Consider the following 20,180-nt stretch of genomic DNA (forward strand, 5'->3'; position numbering starts at 1 on the left):
TATAAGAGTAGAGGTCAGGATGTTATTATCCCTCTTATCCACTTGTCTACTATATAGTGCCAGAGATAAGGATTCAGGTTATTTAAGGATAATATAAGAAAAATATAAATACAGTGCTGTCTATCAACTAAGAAGCATAAAATGAATAAACATCAAATGGAGGACCTCCCTACTGTTAGGAATTATAACAGAAGTGTTGCCAGGAATAGATTTACAGACTTAAATAGTAAACCATGTTGCCTTCTATAGAGTATATGAATGAAATTGGCAAGAGTAGCTAATTAATTTTAGCTCATTAGTCTCTCAAATCTCTTGGTAGAATAAGCAAAACATTAACTTTTTATAATTATTTGGAGTCAATGTACTTCAAATGCAGCATGCTCCATCCATGAGGCATATACATTTTAACAGTTTTTGTTTTATTTTTCCATGAAATTTTGCACTTCAGTTTTAGATATTAGCATTTTGAGAACTAAAATGAAGTGGGGCAATTCATAATATAGTGCCAGAAGACAGAAGATTTTAAATATACCTAAAATATAGGAAAATATAAGGTACATGGTTTTCTATTTTATGCTTAGAATGTAGAAATGTCAAGTCTGATACAAAAAAATAAGTTACTAAGCTATAATACTAAAAACAATGGTAGCCTACAAATGTACTAACCTTCAGGATCAAGTAGTTTCTCTATGCCTAACTGACATTTGGCGATGTTGAATGCATGTTCCAGTCGTTGCGTGGCTGACTGCTGGCAAACCACACTATTCCAATCAAACAGGTCTGGCCTGAAACACATACATACACAGACAAATACAAATACAAATCAATCTACAACATTCCATGAGATTCACTATAATTCTGAATTCTGATTCTCAACCTGTGACCACATTCTTTAAGAATTTATTACTGTTCTTCTATTATCCCTCAATAACATTTCTCATTTAAACATGTCACAATTCCAAATCCTGATATTATATGCCTTAAATACACACACACACACACACACACACACACACACACACACACGTACACACTTTTTGGTGTCAATTATCCTCCAATAAAGTTGAGATAAGAAGTTCCTAAAGAAAATAATTTATTGTATTTTATTCTACAACAAAAATGTATTAGTCTCATCTAACTTTACAGATTTGAATATTTGTCAGTCATAAGTAACTCCCAATTTTATAACCCTATATCATATGTCTTTCCAATCTCCACACCAGATTCAACCGTCTACTCAGTATTCTCACTTTCAAATCTCATGGGTCAAAAACAGTTTGTGTTATTTATCCCCATCACACTCCTTAAAGTCTGCTTATTTCTCTAACAGTTCTCCCTTCCTCAATTAATAAGTTCAAACTTGCAATTGATAAAAGGAAAATCCTTGTAGTTATTTTTTTTTTTTTGTACTGGAGATTGAACCCAGGGGTGCCAAACCACTCAGCCACAACCCCAGCACTTTTTATGTTTTATTTAGACACATGGTCTCCTTTAGTTGCTTTAGGGCATTGCTAATTTGCTGAGGCTGACTTTGAACTTTCCATCTTCCTTCTTCAGCCTCCCAAGTCACTGGGATTAGAAGCTGGGCCACCAAATCTGGTCACGCCCAGCTTTTATAATCATTTTTGATAAATCTGGTTGAAAATATACCTAGAATTTGAGTATTTCTCACTTTCCTCACTGCCATAATGCTACTCCAAACCACATTATTGTGCATGAATTATTGCAAGAGATTTCTCACTGCTCCCCTTTCTCTCACCTTTGATCTTGATAAACTATTATCATCACAGTTTCCAGAGTCATATGTTAAAATATGTTTTATTTTATACTTAGTCTCAAATCCCTACCACAGGAGGTATAAAATGTCAGACAAGGCCCAACTCAGTCTGACTCTTCAGATTACAACTAACTGATTTTATTTCTTGCCTAACTCCTTCCTATATTTGCATTTGCTATTCCCTCTGCCTGGAATTATCTTCTCCAGAGATCAATATCACTCATTCCTCTACTGCTTTTGGGTCTTGACTCAAAAATAGCACCTTGGTGAGCCCTACTCTGCTATCTCTCTATCTAAAAATTCATGCCCCAAATCAAACTTACATATACCCATTTTTTTTGTCTTTTTAACTGCTTTATATTCTTCTAATTAGCAGTTACTAATATTTACCATATAATATAGTTTAATTCATCTCTTTATCTGTCTCCACCATGAGAAGGTGAAATAGAGAATATTTTTGCCAATTCTTTTTACTACTAAAATCTCTGCTTGATATGCAGTAGTGGCTCAAAAATATTTGTCAACTCCATGAGAGAATGGATGAACACATACTATATTTATGCCATTTTTTATTTTAATTTTTAACATTTAGATTCATTGTACACAAATGGGATACAACTTTCATTTCTCTGGTTGTACACGAAGTAAGAATCACACCTTTTGTATAATCATACATGTATATAAGATAATGATGTTTGTCTCATTCTAATATCTTTCCTTCCCCCATGACCTCCCCACTCCTCATTTTCCTCTATACAATGCACCTTTCCTCCATTCTTGCTTCCTACCACCCTGCGCCCCTCCCCAGTTATGTATCATCATCCACTTATCAGAAAAATAATTCAGCCTTTGCCATTTTTCTTGATAATCGAGAAAACACAAGGGAATATAAGAAGCAGTTGTTAACCTTTAAAGATTTTAAATTTAGTGATGAAAATACATGTACTATAATTAATTAGCTAAACTCTGTGAAAAAATACATATAATAAGGTTTTCTAAAACCTGTAGAGGGCAAGAAAGATGTTCAAGGCTTAAAAGATTCTTAAATGTTGTTTTGGGTTTGGGTTAAGAAAAGTATTGGGGAACAAAATATAATTTGAAATTATATGAATATTAGAGAATCAAAGTTTTTAGAGAAGGAAAATACCAAACACAATAAGGTAATGAAGAACTCACAAGCCAAGAATCAAGTGGGAAGAGGTAAGGTTAGGAAGGGGTGCTGAGATGACTAGACATGAAACCTTGGTTATTAACAAATTACAGCTTATCCTAACAACATTTAAAATTATTAGGGAAGTGATTCTTCACCTTCTCTGGTTCTAGACACCTTTGAGATTCTGATGAGAGCTATGAAACTTCTACATGGACAAATAACCTATCTATATCGCAAATAGAATTACACATAATATTAGGTCATTTGGTTCTATTAATGGGCTCCTACTTAAGAACTCATGTTATGCAAGGGAAGAAGGTAAAGGGTGCATTAGTAATTATGTTTGGAGGACAATTCAAAACAAATGTACAAATTTATTTCTCATTTCCTTATAAGTAGTTCCTATCTTCATTAATGCATCAGAATTTTATACACTTATAGGAAACCTAATGAAATCTAATACCACCCCCCACTTTACATCTAGTTACCCTAAACAGCTAACAGTCTTTTGGAACCTAAAATATTTATACAGTTGGGAAATGCCTCTACTATGGGCTAAATATAAGAAATAAAAAATTCTCAACTATTTGGTGGAGTTTCAACTTCATTATGCAACCTCTGCCGACTTTATTTCTTTGTCTCTAGGCAGTGTGAATGGAATAGAGTATGGATGGGAACAAATTGAAAACTATTTCTCTCAGAGTAAAAAAGGTTAAATTAGTATGATGAGAATAAATAGAAATGCTTCCCATTCTAATCCTTTCCCCTCCTTCCCTTTAACTTCACCTTGGCTATTAACTGACCTCTTGTATATGGGGGGCGGGGGTTTATGTAACTCATGAAATTTTTTTGAGTTTCAGTGTTCTCATTTAGAGAAGGATTTTACTGAAATGGTCTTTGAGTTTCATATCAACATTAAAAAATGAATCTATTTTAAATCATTAAAATTAATTAAAAATTAACATTTTAAATAGCTATGCTTTTCACTCTTTGCTTTCTTCCAAGGTGCTGGGGATTCAAACCCGGGCCCATGCACATGCTCGGCAAGTTCTCTACAGGCTGAGCTATTTGCCCACTTATAGCTATGCTTTTTAAATGCATAAAAATTGTAAAACTAATCAACTATAGAAGAAATACACATAGCTTTGTATGCTAACATAGACGATTATTCATAAATAAGAACATGTAACAAAGAATCACCAAGCTTTTAAGGAAGTTAGCATTATAATTGAAATAGTACAAATTCAAGAGGTGGATTTTTCACCTATTACCCAAATTCTCTTAGGTAAATTATGTAATCTCTCTGTGCCTTAGTCTCCTAATCTGTGAAATGGGGTTATTGGAATGTTGTTGTTTTGGTAATAGAAGGAATATTTTACATAGAGCAGTATCTCTAAAATAACAATTATTTTAAAACAATAGATCTTTTTACTTTGTCTAAGGTTAATTTTATTTATATAACAATACTGTGTTTTTAATTTATCAACTCAAGCCAAGAACACTTATATTTACAGAATAGATATAAATGTTAAAAATATCATTGATGCAAGAATAACAATATAATAACAAAATGAGAGGTGGAGGCAAAAAAGAAAGTAGTGTTATGATTTCCTCATCCTTAATATCAGATACTCAGTAGTTCTTTTCTAAACTTGATGACACATTTTTAAAAAGATGACTTTCATATCATTTAAAGTTAAAGGTAAAATTAATAGGAATGAAATGATTGTAAGTAATAAAATTAGGAAATAGATGGGTATGAGAGGAATATCTGTGGGCTTCCTATTAAAGAGAAAATACATATACTATCAGAAATCAATTTATCAAGAATAATATATACATAATACATATTATTATTAAAACCATCAGAATAAAAACTTGAACTAGCTGGCAGAAACTGCATCTAGCGACAGGAATATCACATGGTGTAGGTTTGGGATCATGAAGACAAATTTGATGTATTTTTTCCTTTTCCCCCAGCTCTAATACCTGTTTTTTTTTTTACTACTGTTATAATTAAATAAGGAATTAACAAGATAATTTAATTGCAATTTTAAAGTTATCGCAAATTTACCTATATATTTTTTACCTACTTCTAAGCATTTATCATTGGGTTCTCCTGTAAAAATAGAATCTGGCTTCCTTTCAACTGCACTGTAGTGGACTTTGTGCTTTTACACAAAACTTTTAATTTCCAAGGTCCTCTGTTAATCTTTATGTTCTATATTAAGCACATGCCTTTGTTCTATATTACTGAGTCACTCAATTACTGAAATCGAACACCTTATGATTTTCCTAAGTGTACCAATGACAATCACCTTGGAACACAAAGTTCCACAATTTTTTAAAAATAAACAATATGAACATCTGTCAAAAACAATGAGACAGATGATTCATGAAAGAGCATTAACAATTGTGAGGAACCTCTTGAAAAGTAACTAACTAATGTATAAAGTGATAGTTACTGATGATTCACTAGAACAAGGGATAAAATACAAAAAAGGATATTTTGAGAGAGAAAGAGTGGGTCAGGGACAAGGTCATCTAGATATATTTACTGTATTATCTAGAAATATATTCAGAAATCACAAAACAGAATATAAAGAAATGTAGTATGTGAACATGCTTGCAGAATTGAAGTCTTCCACTTGAAAAGAAAATGTTAAAGAGCCAACAAGGACTGCATAACCTGATCCTCGATATTTTTGTTCATCTGCAAATGTGTACATGAAGAGCAAGATCAATATTTTTTCAGGCCCTCCGTGTGAAGCATGTGGCTGCATAAATGAGCACTGGCTTATGATGCAGAATGAACATCTCTATCTGTTCTTACCTGACTATATTGAAGCTGTGGAAAATCTTTCTTCTGTCATACTTAGGAAAAACAATGTGTTAACAATGCTTAACATGCTGATTGGGTGCCAGACAGCCTTCTTTCTAAAATCAGTTTGTTGAGTCATTCACCTGGAAACCCAGTCTGGATGGGGTTAATTAAACCCAGTTGGAGCATGACACCTAACAAAAATGCTTATTTAGAGTGTGTTTGCCCTTGGGTTGAGCTTTACCATGAAGACAATTTATATTCTGAGCTTCTCTAGAAGTAAGATTGGCATAGGAAAATAGTAGACTCTTCAAAAAAGAAAAATCAAAGTGACAAAAACAACTTTACTGAAAATTAGGGAAGATGCAGTCCAATGGCATTTCAAACACAGTTAATTAGGCAATGCATTTGACTCTGGCTGGAGTAGAAGGGATAGGTAATAATACGATCGATGTAGATATCCCTCAGGGTAAATATAATGTGTAGATATATGGTATAGCATATATGACATAACACTATCTATAGTGTATATAAATGTATTATATGTTACAAGTTATATATAAATGTTAGTTCCCACATTGTTTTGCTTTTTCTTGAACTCTTATTAATTCATTTATTGAACTTCATTATACAAGATTGGCAAATAGCTTTTGTGAACTTAGGAAATACAATATTATATGGAATAGAATTAAAGATGTTTGATTCACTGTATTACACTGAGTTCTTTTTATGAGGATCCTCAGAACTCTGCATTGCTTTACAGCAATTTCTTTGCTACTCCAGAGAAATCGTTTTTGTTGTTGTAATATTCTGAGCATTGAGTCATAGAATTAACTGTGTTCTGCTCTGCCATGGATGCTAAAATGCTCAGAGCCTATTTTAACCCTGATGTAGAAGAAATTACACAGGGCATAATGGTATTTGCTATCAAACCTGTATCTCATAAGACAAATGTTTCTTTTTTGTATGTTATTTATCTGATGATGATAGTAATACATTTTACTACAACCACTAACATGAAATTTGGATTCATTTTTAGTTTTATAGTTTAGGCTCATACCAATATATTATTTGTATAAGAGAACAACTTCATTTTCAATAAAGTTAGAATACAACCTGGATGTTCTGGGAGTCCCAATTTCAAGTGTTTATCTTCTCCCCACACTATAACCAATTTCATGCTCCAGGAATTTGATATTTCAACAACAAAATGATATATGAGAAGTAGGAAAAATACATTCCATTGGTACATTACAATGAATGGTTAGATTAGTATGGTCAACATATGTTACATGTGGTATATAGTAGGGAATAATCTGGAACCAACCTGGAGTAAAATATATCATCAGCATTTAAATCAGTACTTACAAAATTATTGAACAACTCAGTAGTATCCTTACCTATGACTATGGATGAGAGCATTCAAAGCCAGGCCATCAGACCAGCTAGTGGTGAAGTTGATGACATTAACCTGTGGATAATTACGAGTTGATTGTCGGACCCAGCTCAGGAGAATCTTTTCACTGTTTGTTTGTTGCAATCCAGCCATGATATTTTTCATTACATTTTTTACCTACACATATAAAGAAATTTTTATAAGAAAATGCATTCCTTGAATAAAAACTCTACAAACTTTAATATGAATGACCTCTGTCTTATAAAAAATGATGGGAATTTTAGGGCCAAATGTTAATGATAAGAAATAGATTTTACCAGGACTGAATCCACTAAAATTGGTTAGAAGTCTGTTCTGAGTCGGTAGTACCTGTGCCTTATCATTTGTTTAATATATTGTTACTTAAGAATTCTGCCATATTTAACTATAAATATACTGTTTTCAGAATTGCTGATCTAACTTTCAATGGATAGAAAAGAGACTTGTTAAATTAGACTTAAAACATTAGACTTATTTTTAACAATAACTTAAGAGCAATAAGTGATTTTATTTTTTGGATGGGAGGGACTTTTTATAAAACCTAGATTCAAATCATGCCTTTGCTATTAATTAATAGTGTTAATTGTGAAAGAAACTTAACATTTTTAGGCTTCAGTTTTCTCATCTAAACAAACAAGACTGTTGCAAAAGAAAGAATCCAAAATATAGTAATTGATTTTTTTTAAAAAACCCTAGGTTCATACTATAACTTAAAATGATACAATGATGCAAGTTGTATTTATTGATTGAAATTTAAAAAAAAAGGAATACAGAAATGTTTGCCCATTAAAAATTTTAAAAATCAAAATTTAATGCAATAAAATAAAGGAATATTTATGCCTAAGACTGTAGCTATGTGACCTTGATTTTATTTTCATTAATTGGTTTCTGTACATTTGATTCTATCCTAGGCTTTGTGTATCTATGAATAATATTCAGCAGGATATTGTATTTCAAAATTTTATTCTTCTAAGTAATTCAATATAGAAATCCATCCTAAGCATTTTTTCCAAGTTTCATGAATTCAGTGACACTTCATTATAGAATGTAGGGTCAATGTACTCTATGAAAGCAATATTTACTAGGCTACTTTTAAAATATAATTTAGGCCCCTTGCAAGAGACTTATAGGAAGTATACAAGTAAACATGATTATTCTTTACCACCAAGGGCTTTCCTTTTGAGAAGTTTAAGGTACATATACTACCAAAATTTGATCATATGATGAATATTTATTATTCATTCTAAATATGACATTTCATTTTGTTTCTTCATCTATGTAAAAGTTAACAAATGTCTTTGGGGTAAATACATATTTTAACATCTTCAATTTTACACATCTTTTTAGGAAATAGGCAATGCAAATTTTTGGATATCCTATATTCTATACTTTTTATAAGTTTATTTTGTTTATTTTTATGTGGTGCTGAGGATCAAACCCAGTTCTTCACATGTTCTAGGCAAGCACTCTATCTCTGAGCTACAAACCCAGTCCCCCATACTTATTTTCAAATCTTCAAAAAACATTTAGATTTATGTTTCATTAATGTGGTAACAATTTAATGACATGAAATATTTGAATATATTTGTCAAGATCAATTGATAGCTGCATCTATTATTTAAGGATGTATTATTTAGGAACAGGTTATCCACTTTTTAAAATTCTTCCCTGGCCTGCTTATTTAGTCAGATACTCAGTGAATAAATAGGTCAAATTATATAAGATATATAATTTATATAAGATATATAATTATATAAGATATATAATTTTCATATATTCTAAAATTATAAAGTATATAACCTCCAAGTACAACAATTGTAGGACAGGTTCTTTGTGTCCTGTGTTGAACTAGGGTTGCAATCAACAAATACTAGCACAGTGGTAGTGATGGATTTTCACTGCTCAGGCCACTCTTTAATGATGAATAAAACTCATGGTGAAGTGGTTGGCCAAACTGCCTTCTATGTGCATAATATTAAAGGACAACAAATTCAAAACTCTTTTACCATCATTATGTCACTAATTTACTTTATCAGTCTCAGTCTCATTGGCATGACTTTTACTTGGGTAAAAGAAGTAGCTTTTGAGAAATAGCCACAGGACAATGTGTGATAATCATTTGTTCTTTTCCTACATAAAGAAGAGTTGTTAGGAGATCACTGAGCTGGTCATAAGGTGAGGCTGTAAGCAGAAAATTTTCCTACCCTAATGGATTACTGTCCCTAAAAAAAATAAATAAATTTATACTAATATGTGTATATGTGTGCTACAATTGCAATAATTTTTAATGGAAAAAAATTGAAAGGTAGTTGAGCAGTGATTTTTAAAAATAGAACTAGGAGTTAATTGGTCAAAGATGATGTGATGGATGTGGAGATGCATTGTCAGGATTCTCCTGAAAGGAAGATCTTATTGCTCAAGCTGTTATCAGGTAGCATCAAGGACTAACTGATTTGCAGTCCTGTCACACAAGATCACAATCTTCCCAGGTTAAACCACCTCTAATGACTGATAGAAGGGTGTGGTATAAACTCTCAGTCATTATGACCCACTTGGGACTACTCTTAAGGGTCATTTGGCTTCAAGTTTACTGTGGGGTTGAATAAGGTTGTTCTTGGGTCTGCGTCATAGCTGTTGCTCTTCCTTTTTCCACTTCTGCCACCTCTGGCATTCTCCATGTATTGGTCCCAAGAGAATATTTAATAAACAAGCTGTCTGCTAAACTCAACTTCAAAATCTACTGAAAATCAGTTTGTGATTAGCATTTATTGCAGTGGAAGGACAGGGTGAAAGAGGTAGGAATAATCTTCTATAAGAAAAAAATAGTTTATATGAAGCTCTGTAAAAGAGCAGAATAAGTTCACAGAAGTTAGGAAGGGTGCACAGAAGGTAGGAAAGAGTTGAAATGACTTTCATCAATGCAAAAAAAAACTTCATTTTCTCATAATTGTATGTTGTATAAATAATACAAATATTTCAGAGTGAATTTGCCTTGGAACTGAATACTTCCCTTGGCTTAGTCAGAAAAGATGGGAACTTAACTTCTGATAGAACACCACTGTTACCGAGATATGGTTTGATCTCCAGCTGGTTGCCAGAGTCTAGTTTACCACTCTAAAAAGTATTGTTTGCACTTAAAAAAAGAAGGAAGAAAAAGATGCCAAATACACGTTGTCTACATGTCAATTTTGTTCAAAGCCACTTACTCCTGAAAATATGCATTATTTTTCAGGCTAACAATTTTGTTTGAAGTGGAAACTAGAAAAACAGTGATAAGGAAATAAAGTTAACATTGCTGACTTCAAAGAGAAGTCCTCCAGAGTACTATTAATAACATAGCATGTGGCTTTGGAAGAAAGGATTCATATCTTTTTGTCTCTTAATAACACTCAATCTGATAGATCTGGAAAGTACTGGTCAGAATGCCCTTTAATCGTTGCTGAGGTTCAAGGGCTTCTTCTACTATTTATAAGAAAGACACACATATGATCTTAGTGAGAACACATTTTGAAATTCAATGAGTTATGATGAGGAACTTTGAGCAGGATAATTTTAAGTGTGTTTAGAATTTTTAGAGACTGAGGCAAAATATTAGAAGATGAACTAAGTAGGCCATGGCTGGGAAGAGTCTAGATCCTTGCAATCACAATGATGTAGTCATTCAGAACACAGGTGGAAAATAATGGGGGTATAAGAGAGGTCTCAGACAAAGAAAGATTGAAAAAATACTTTTTCTAGTAGTCCTGGGTGTAAAAGCTCTTCCTCTGCATGCTAATCCAATTCTCCAAAACAAAAAACAAAACAAAATGGAACACTCACAGGCAAATTAAGAAAACACCAGACATGACTCATGAAATTGTATCTTGGAGTGAATTGAGATAGAATAGGAAAGGACTATGAGGAGCTACAAAAGGATGAGATTTTATGAGAGAGTTTGGATGATAAATACATTTGAAAATGTCTTTTGGAACTCTGCCTGCCTGAGTTCTCCTCCTTGCTTTCTCACAACCAATATCTATGATACTCAGTGTGGTCTGCAAACTGGGGTCTCTCCATGAACAATTCATTACTAGGTGCTAAGATCAATACAACAACTGAAAATATGTCAAAACTTTTACAGCAATTTCATACAGTAGTATTTACATCTGTTGCATTTAATAATAAAAAGGAAACTTGTTTTTTTGTGTGTCTTACTTCATTTATGGAATGTTTTAACTTTGTTGTATTTTACATATTATATATTGGGGAAAAACTCTTCCTCTGTCAAGCTATTGTGAGAGGTACTGAGGAATAGGAGGAAAACTGGAGGAAGGTGGGTTATGTTTTCTTGCTAGTTTTATTTACATCAGTACATGGAAAAGGCTGGTAATTAGTCAACTTGGGCTCATGTGAGGCTTTCATGAGCTATTCTCTGTTGTCAGCAGTTATGATTTCTCTCTCTCTCTTACTCTCTTTCTCTGTCTCTATCCTTACATTTCTGTACAATGCAATTGAGTCTGATGGAACAATAAAAGACAAGGGGCCAATTGGGAAATCAGTATGGCTCCAGAATTAAGGAGGTAAACCTCTGGTCTATATACTATCTGATGCAGATACAAAACCAAAGAAAATGCAAGACCAATCTACATTTCAAGTTAAAAGTGCACTCTACACAATGAAGTAGTAATAAAATAACTACCACAATGAGGGACTTCAAATATGCACACTGAAAGAAGCTGGATACACACATATACATACACATACAAGTAGGTGTTACATGATTCCACTGATATGAAATGTCAAAAAGGCAAGTATATAGGTAGAAATAGATTAATGGTTATCTCAAGTTGCAGTGGGAGTGCAGAATGACTATAAATGGACAAGAAATTTCTTCTTAGGACAGTGGAAAAGTACTAAAATTAGATTGCTGTGATGGTTGTACAACCGTGAATAACCTAAAAATTTTGCTTGATTAGGGGGAAAAAATGTTCCTAGCTCAAGATAGCTGGAGAAGCCACTGAGCAACATAATGAAACCATATTCATACATGATGAATTTTACAATGAGTACAGGTACATTTATAGAATGAAATTACATTTCAATAGAGCAGTTTAAAAAAATTCCTACTAGTAATAAAGGCAGACATATCTGAAATATGTTCTGAATTCTTAAAATGTGAGTGGAAATGCTAAGCAATCAATGTCATTCATATCATACATCTCAAATGGACTTGGTGCACTTTATTGGGTATTTTACAGATATGCTCTCATTTAATCCTAATAAGGAATATATACATACACATTCAACCTTCTTTTCCTCTTTTGGCAGTGAGGGGGCTATGGTCCCCAAAAGGTATGACGTTATATTCAATGCCACCAAGAAGGTAAATAGAAAAGTTTAAATTTAAGCTCATAATGATCTGATAAAAAAAATGTATACACTCCATTCATTTAACCAAAAGATATTTCATCTGTATTACAAAGGTTGAATAAATATTGTATTCAGAATAACCTATCCTCAAGTGATTGATAAAAAATGCAATTTCCAAATTGGATTATGAAGAAGTGTATATAACAGGTATACCCATACAAATATTCATATCCGACTAATATTTTCTTTTCTCTTTCTTTCTTTCTTTCTTTCTTTTCTTTCTTTCTTTCTTTCTTTCTTTCTTTCTTTCTTTCTTCTTTCCTTCCTTCCTTCCTTCCTTCCTTCCTTCCTTCCTTCCTTCCTTCCTTCCTTCCTTCCTGCCTTCTTTCTCTCTTTCCCTCTCCCTCTCCCTCTCCCCCTCCCTCTCCCTCTCCCCCTCCCTCTCCCCCTCCCTCTCCCTCTCCCCCTCCCCCCTCCCCCTCCCCCCTCCCTCTCTCCCTCCCTCTCCCTCTCCCTCTCCCTCTCCCTCTCCCTCTCCCTCTCCCTCTCCCTCTCTCTCTCTCTCTTTCTTTCTTTCTTTCTTTCTTTCTTTCTTTCTTTCTTGGTACTGGGATTGAATGTAGCAATGTACTACCTACATCCACAGCTTTCTTTTCTTCTTTTTATTTTGAGACAGGGTCTCACTAAGTGGCCTAGGCTGGCCTCAAACTTGGAATCTTTCTGCCTCAGCCTCCTGAGTAGTTGGTATTTCAGATGTGCAGCATCATGCAGAGCCTATCCCACTAAACTTTTATTGGCATTACTTTACACTAACAATACACAAGATTGAAAAGCTTGTTCCTTTGATAGTGATTTTAAAAAGGATACCTTTATTTTTACAAAATTCTATGCATTTAATTATAGTTAAGTTATAGAAGATATATATGTGAAACATATATTTACTATTTTCAGACTTTGCCTTTGTTGTCTCATCTTTACTCAGTGAAATAAAAATTACAAAATATTCCTTCAAATGTGTAAGGTCCTGCTTTATGATCTCCAGATTCTTAATATCTCAGATGACATGAGTTGTGCCAGTTTAATAGGCAGCACTATAGAGATGGCTTGGTATTGTTAGAGGAATATGTGTTTATTTTACAGGTCAAAGGTAAAAATAAAAGAAAGGATTAGCAACATATAACATATTATCCTAAAAGAAAACAATCATCAGGTTTTACCTGCCAGTGGAGGATTATATTCCAAATCAAACCAAGAGTCAGTTTATGATTTCCATCTACTATGTCAGTGCTTCCAATATTCACTAAATCGACCTGTTAAAGAAAAGGGAAAATAACATTTGAAGGAAGGAAACCAAATGCTGAATTGTAAAGGAAACAAAATGTGAAGCTAATTGCATTTAGCTATTATCAGAACCTAGGTAGCATTACAGCTTTTAAAAAATGAAACTAAATGCATTTGTAAATTCACTCTTTTTTAACAAACAAGCACTCTCAAACACATTTGCAGAGATAGTAAGTGAAAATACTTTTAGCATATGAATAGATTACTGAAGATTAAAGAGACCATTTAGAATATCTCCAAATAGTCTCAAATAGTGATAATTCATATAGGACATTTAAGATATTCTTTCTGATATACAATTGAAACAAAAGAAGGAAGGAAGGCAGGCAGGAAGGAAGGGAAGAAGGAAGGTAGGGAAAAAGTAAAGAAAGAGAAGGTAAGTTTATTTACAGGTCCTTCTATCTAGGAGTGCTTTTAAAAATAAGGGTGACTACATTTGACTAAAATGGCCACACTTTTAATATTTTTAGAAAGATATTAGAGCTTTAATAAACAATGAAACTAGTGGCCACTTCTCTTTTCCCTACTAAGGACTGAGTTTGTGTACCAAAATTTATTAGGGTTTCAGTTTTCAAGGCAAGTATCTATGCTATGGTTTGAATATCATATGTCCCGAAAGGTTCATGTGCTAGAAGATTAGCCCTCAGTGTAATTGTATTGAGAGATGATGGAAATTTTAAGAGGTGGAACTTAGTGAGAGAAGCTTAGGTTCAGAAGGGACATCACCTTCAGAAAGGATTAACGTTCATTTCCAAGAAAAGGATTATGTATGAATGGAATGGATTAGTTACCACAAGAAGGGATTGTTTTAAAGGAGTTTTGGCTTTGCTCTCTTGCTTCCATTTTGCCATGTGATCACAAAGCAAAGACTATCACCTGTCCTTTATGCTGCTAACATTTTTAGAAGCAGTCAAGTCTAACATAAGAGTCAGAAAAATAAGCACATGCAAAGATGTTTGACATTACTAGACATTAGGGAAGTGCAAATTACGATCATAGTGAGATATAACTACACACTTATATGGACTAAAATAAAAATGACTACATCAAGTGGAGAAACCAATCACTCAAAATTTGCTAGTAGAAATGTAAATGGTACAGTCATTCTGTAAAAGAATTTGGCACTGCATTAAAAAAATGGATATGTATGTAACATATAATATATGAATTGTACACTTCAACATTCATCCTAAAGAAACACAAACTTATGTTTAGGCAAAAGCATGCACACGATTCTAGTTTTATTCACAATAGTCAAAAACTGGAAATAACCTCGATGCTCTTCCAGGATGAATAGCTAAAAAAAACTGAGGTAGAGCCATACCACTAAATAATACTCAGAAATAAAAAGGAACAAACTATTAATACATGCAGCAACTTGGTGACTCTCTTGGGAGTTATTCTAAGTGGGGAAAAAATCTTCAAAATATTGCATCCTGTATGATTATGTCATATAGCAGTCTTGAAAAGACAAAATTACAGAAATGGAGAAGAGAGTAGCAGTTTTCAGAGGTTGGGAACAGGGGTAGGAAATGTGGGTAGGTGAAGGTAGTAAGAAAATGGCAATAAAAGGAATCCTTGAAGGGACAGAAAAGTATCTTGACTCTGAACATGGATATATAAATTTACATGTGATAATACTGTGTAGAAGTGAGCAAACTCATTCATACACATATGCATGCACATCAGTTTAAGTAAAACAGCAGGAATTTGAATAATATTGGTAGGTTTGATTAATGTTGATATCTTGGTCATAATATTATACTTAATTTTATAAGATTCCAAAATATATTGATAATTCACCAAAATAAAGTTCCATCATTTACATTTCACATGGAGATTCTCACATGGCAGTAGATGAAAAGAGTTCCTCTGTATGGAATTCCACTACAAACTTTTCAATTCCTTCACTGATTCATTCATTCAACAAATATATTTTGCCTACATTCTAGGAACTAACATATTTAGAGCACAAAAGGAAAATCCTTTCTCTTTTCATAGAAATCAATTCTATTGACAGTGATAATCAGATCATCCATTGTTGATGAGTTAATCATTTAAGCAGAGAATATGTGATTTTTTTTTAGGAAATACACTTATACAAGTGGAATTATCACTGACAGTAATGTTCTGACTTGTCACATGGATAATCCTGAGGAAATCTGGAGCAAGGAATAGGCAGTTCCTATCTACTGTTTCAAACATCTCACTGTGAGCAGGGAGATGGATTCTCCATTTGCTTATCTTTACAAAATCCCTTGTGAGGTCCAATTTCTATTATGTTCAGGTACTGTGCTCAGTTATAATACAGGTGATTAAGGAAGAATCTCAAACACCAAAAAACTCAAAAGGTAATAAGAGGTCACATTATGAAAACTAATTATAATCTTATAGGTTCCAGCAATTTCACACTTAAGTATATACCCAGAATTAAAAAGAAGAAAGAATTGGATGCAGATACTTGAACAAATATTTATCAATCAATGTTCATTAGCATACTATTATCCATAGTAGTCAAAAGGTAGAAATACACACACAGGAATATTTTCAGTCTTACAAAAAATGAAATTCTAGCTGGGAGTGTTAGTACACTCTTGTAATACCAGGTACTTGGAAGACTGTGGCATAAAGATTACAAATTCAAGGCCAGCCTGGGCAATCTAATGAGATCCTATCTTGAAATAAAAAGGACTGTGAATGTAGCTCAGTGGTAGGGCACTCTTGGGTTCAATTCTCAATAATAAAAAAAGAGAAAAAAGAAGAAAGGAAGGAAGGAAGAGAGGAAGGAAAGAAAGAAACTAACTCTGATATAAGCCACATCCATGAACCGTGGAAAAATGCTAAGTCAGTGAATTAGACAAAGGATGATGAAGGGAAGGGAGGGGGGGATAGGAATAGAAAAGGCAGTGAAATGAATATGATGTAATTTTCCTATGTATACATATGAATACACCACTAGTGAAACTCTACATCATGTACAACCACAAAAATGGTATCCTAATTAGAATAAGTTATACTCCATGTAGTTATTATAATATGTCAAAATACACTATACTGTCATGTATATCTAAAAAGAACAAATAAAAATAAGTGTATTAAGAAAGAAACAAACAGGCCATCAGGCAGTGCTAGCCGGTCCACCAATCCCCACGCCAAGGTTGGACACCATCACTGAGCCTGGCTGCCTGCCCCCCTATGCTTAGGGACACTGCACTTCCCTCTGTGCTGACTCAGCGCACCCTCGCTGGAGCTCCCCAGCTTCTTTGTAGGCTGGTGCAGGCATTTTTAATTATTCCTGAGGGTGTGGCCATCATCATCAGAAGGGCAGCTCCCTTTCTGAGACACCTACAGGAGACTGGAGGCCCGTTGACATGACTCAGGATTCAAGAAGAAGAGGTATTGAAAGACTTGGGACCAACTCAGGGCAGCTGGGTGAGTCTCTCCCACTGGCGGGTCAGGAGTCCCAGAATACAGGGAACCTCGTGGAGTAGAGTTGCCCAGTGAGACTCCACTGCTGGAGCCGTGAACCCAGATAACCGGGAGCATTGTAGAGGAGGATGGCCCAGCAAGAGGCTTTGGCACAGAGTGAGGGTCCCAGGCCTGGGCAGTAGGTCCAGTCCCCAGGGAATGTCATAGAGAAGGGCCACTTCAAGAGAGAGTCCCTCACAGGGCCAGGCCCCCCAGACCAGGTGGTAGTTCTGGACCCAGGGAACGTTGAAGAGGAGGGCTGCCCAGCGAGAGTCTCAATCACAGGGCGAGGTTCCCTGACCCAGGAGGTAGGTCCAGATCCCTGGGAATGTCACAGAGGAGGGCTGCCCAGCCCAGGTGGTAGTCCTGGACCGAAGGGTATTTCTCGAAGGAAAGCTGCCCAGCGAGACGTCCCCACCGAGTGAGTCTTCCCCGCTGGGTGAGGTTTTCCCACCAGGGTGGTAGAACCAGAGACACAGGCCCAGATAAGCCATTCCCCAGCCCATAGTCTAGTCTCCCTTTTGACTGACCATTGGTCAACAATTGGAAGTGCCTCTTCGCACCAGCAGGAAATACATCCCACCTGAAGGCCACACCTAGAGAGGCAGCTTCCTTGTGTATCACTGCATTATCAAGTTCCTCCAAGTCTTCAGGCTACTGAAGGCTAGGAGGCAAGTTATTGGAAATCTATAGGGACAATATAAGCCAACAGAGGAAATCTGCAATATCTCAAGAGTTTCACTACTAGAGGTGTAGATACCTGAGCAATATGAGAAAACAAGGAAAGAAAATGTCCCAAACAAACCTAGATGTTACATCAATAAAATCCAATGACAGCATGGCAGAAGACATGTCAGAAAGGGAGTTCAGAATGTACATAATTAAAATGATCAGAGAAACAAATGATGAGATGAAAGAGCAAATGCAGGCTTTGAATGATCGCACCATTCAACAGTTAAAAGGGCAAATGCGGGAAGCAAAAGATCATTTCAATAAAGAGTTAGAGATATTGAAAAAAAAATGACAGAAATCCTTGAAATGAAGGAAACCATAAACCAAATTAAAAACTTTATAGAAAGCAAAACCAATAGGATAGAACACCTGAAAGACAGAAACTCAGACATTAAAAAAAATATTTAATCTTGAAAACAAAGTTGACCAAACAGAGAAGATGGTAAGAAATTATGAACAGAATCCATAAGAATTATGGGATATCATGAAAAGGCCAAATTTAAGAATTATTGGGATTGAGGAAGGCTTAGAGAAACAAACCAAAGGAATGAACAATCTATTCAATGAAATAATATCAGAAAATTTCCCACATCTGAAGAATGAAATGGAAAATCAAATACAAGAGGCTTATAGGACTCCAAATATACAAAATTACAACAGACCAATACCAAGGCACATTATAATGAAAATACCTAACATATAAAATAAAGACAGAAATTTAAAGGTTGTGAGAGAAGAGAATCAAATTACATTCAGAGGGAAAACAATACAGATATCAGCAGATTTTTCAACCCAGACCCTAAAGCTAGAAGGTCCTGGAACAACATTTTTCAAGCTCTGAAAGAAAATGGATGCCATCCAAGAATCTTATACCCAGCAAAACTTACTTTCAGATTTGCCAATGAAATAAAAACCTTCCATGATAAACAAAAGCTAAAAGAATTTACAAAAAGAAAGCCAGCATTACAGAACATTCTCAGCAAAATATTCCATGAGGAAGAGATGAAATACAACAATATAAATCAGCAAAGGGAGGAACTGGACTAAAGGAATAGCCAAATAAAAGAGAAACCAAATCATGTCAAAAAACAGAAATGAGTCAAATGACTGGGAATACAAATCATATCTCAATAATAACCCTGAATGTTAATGGCCTGAACTCATCAATCAAAAGACATAGACTGACAGATTAGATTAAAAAGAAAGATCCAACAATTTGCTGCCTGCAAAAGGCTCATCTCATAGAAAGAGATACCCACAGACTAAAGGTGAAAGGATGGGAAAAAACATACCATGCACACAGACACAGCAAAAAAGTTGGAGTATCCATCCTCATATCAGATAATGTGGACTTCAAGCCAAAGTTAGTAAGAAGGAATAAAGAAGGACATTCCATACTGCTTAAGGCAAGCATAAATCAGCAAGACATAAGAATCATAAATATCTATGCCCCAAACATTGGCTCATCCATGTATGTCAAACAAATCCTTCTCAATTTTAGAAACCAAATAGACCGTAACACAATAATACTAGGTGATTTTAACACACCTCTCTCCCCACTGGACAGATCTTCCACACACAAATTAAACAAAGAAACCATAGATCTCAATAACACAATCAATAATTTAGACTTAACAGACATATATAGAATATACCATCCAACGAAGAGTAAATACACTTTCTTCTCAGAAGCACATGGATCTTTCTCCAAAATAGACAATATTCTATACCACAAAGCCAATGTTACCTATTAAAAGAAGATAGAGATACTACCTTGAATTCTATCAGATCATAATGGATTGAAATTAGAAATAAATGACAGAACAAAAAACAGAAACTACTCCAACACCTGGAGATTAAATAATATGCTATTGTATGATGAATGGATAACAGAAGACATCAGGAGGGAAATAAAAAAAAAATTCCTAGAGGTAAACAAGAACAAAGATACATCATATCAAAATTTCTGGGACACTATGAAAGTAGTACTTAGAGGAGAATTTATTACATGGAGTGCATTCAATGAAAGAAGAAGAAATCAACAAATAAATGACTTAACACTACAGCTCAAAGCCCTAGAAATAGAAGAGCAGACCAACACCAA

General features: G+C 34.3%; 1 protein-coding gene across 4 annotated transcripts in view; it reads right to left on the reverse strand.

Moving 5' to 3' along the window:
- Dmd (dystrophin) overlaps nucleotides 1-20,180 on the reverse strand; it is a 2,099,091-nt gene that overhangs the window by 1,698,751 nt on the left and 380,160 nt on the right. For all 4 annotated transcript variants that reach the window (XM_047536255.1, XM_047536256.1, XM_047536254.1 and 1 more), the window contains exons 5-7: nucleotides 13,753-13,845; nucleotides 7,152-7,324; nucleotides 667-785 (exon numbers count right to left, since the gene is read on the reverse strand). In XM_047536255.1, the coding sequence (XP_047392211.1) occupies nucleotides 667-785; nucleotides 7,152-7,324; nucleotides 13,753-13,845 (385 nt within the window). The remainder of the gene's footprint in view (nucleotides 1-666; nucleotides 786-7,151; nucleotides 7,325-13,752; nucleotides 13,846-20,180) is intronic.

The sequence above is a fragment of the Sciurus carolinensis genome, chromosome X (genome assembly GCF_902686445.1).
Source record: "Sciurus carolinensis chromosome X, mSciCar1.2, whole genome shotgun sequence".
In the NCBI taxonomy this organism is placed as follows: domain Eukaryota; kingdom Metazoa; phylum Chordata; class Mammalia; order Rodentia; family Sciuridae; genus Sciurus; species Sciurus carolinensis.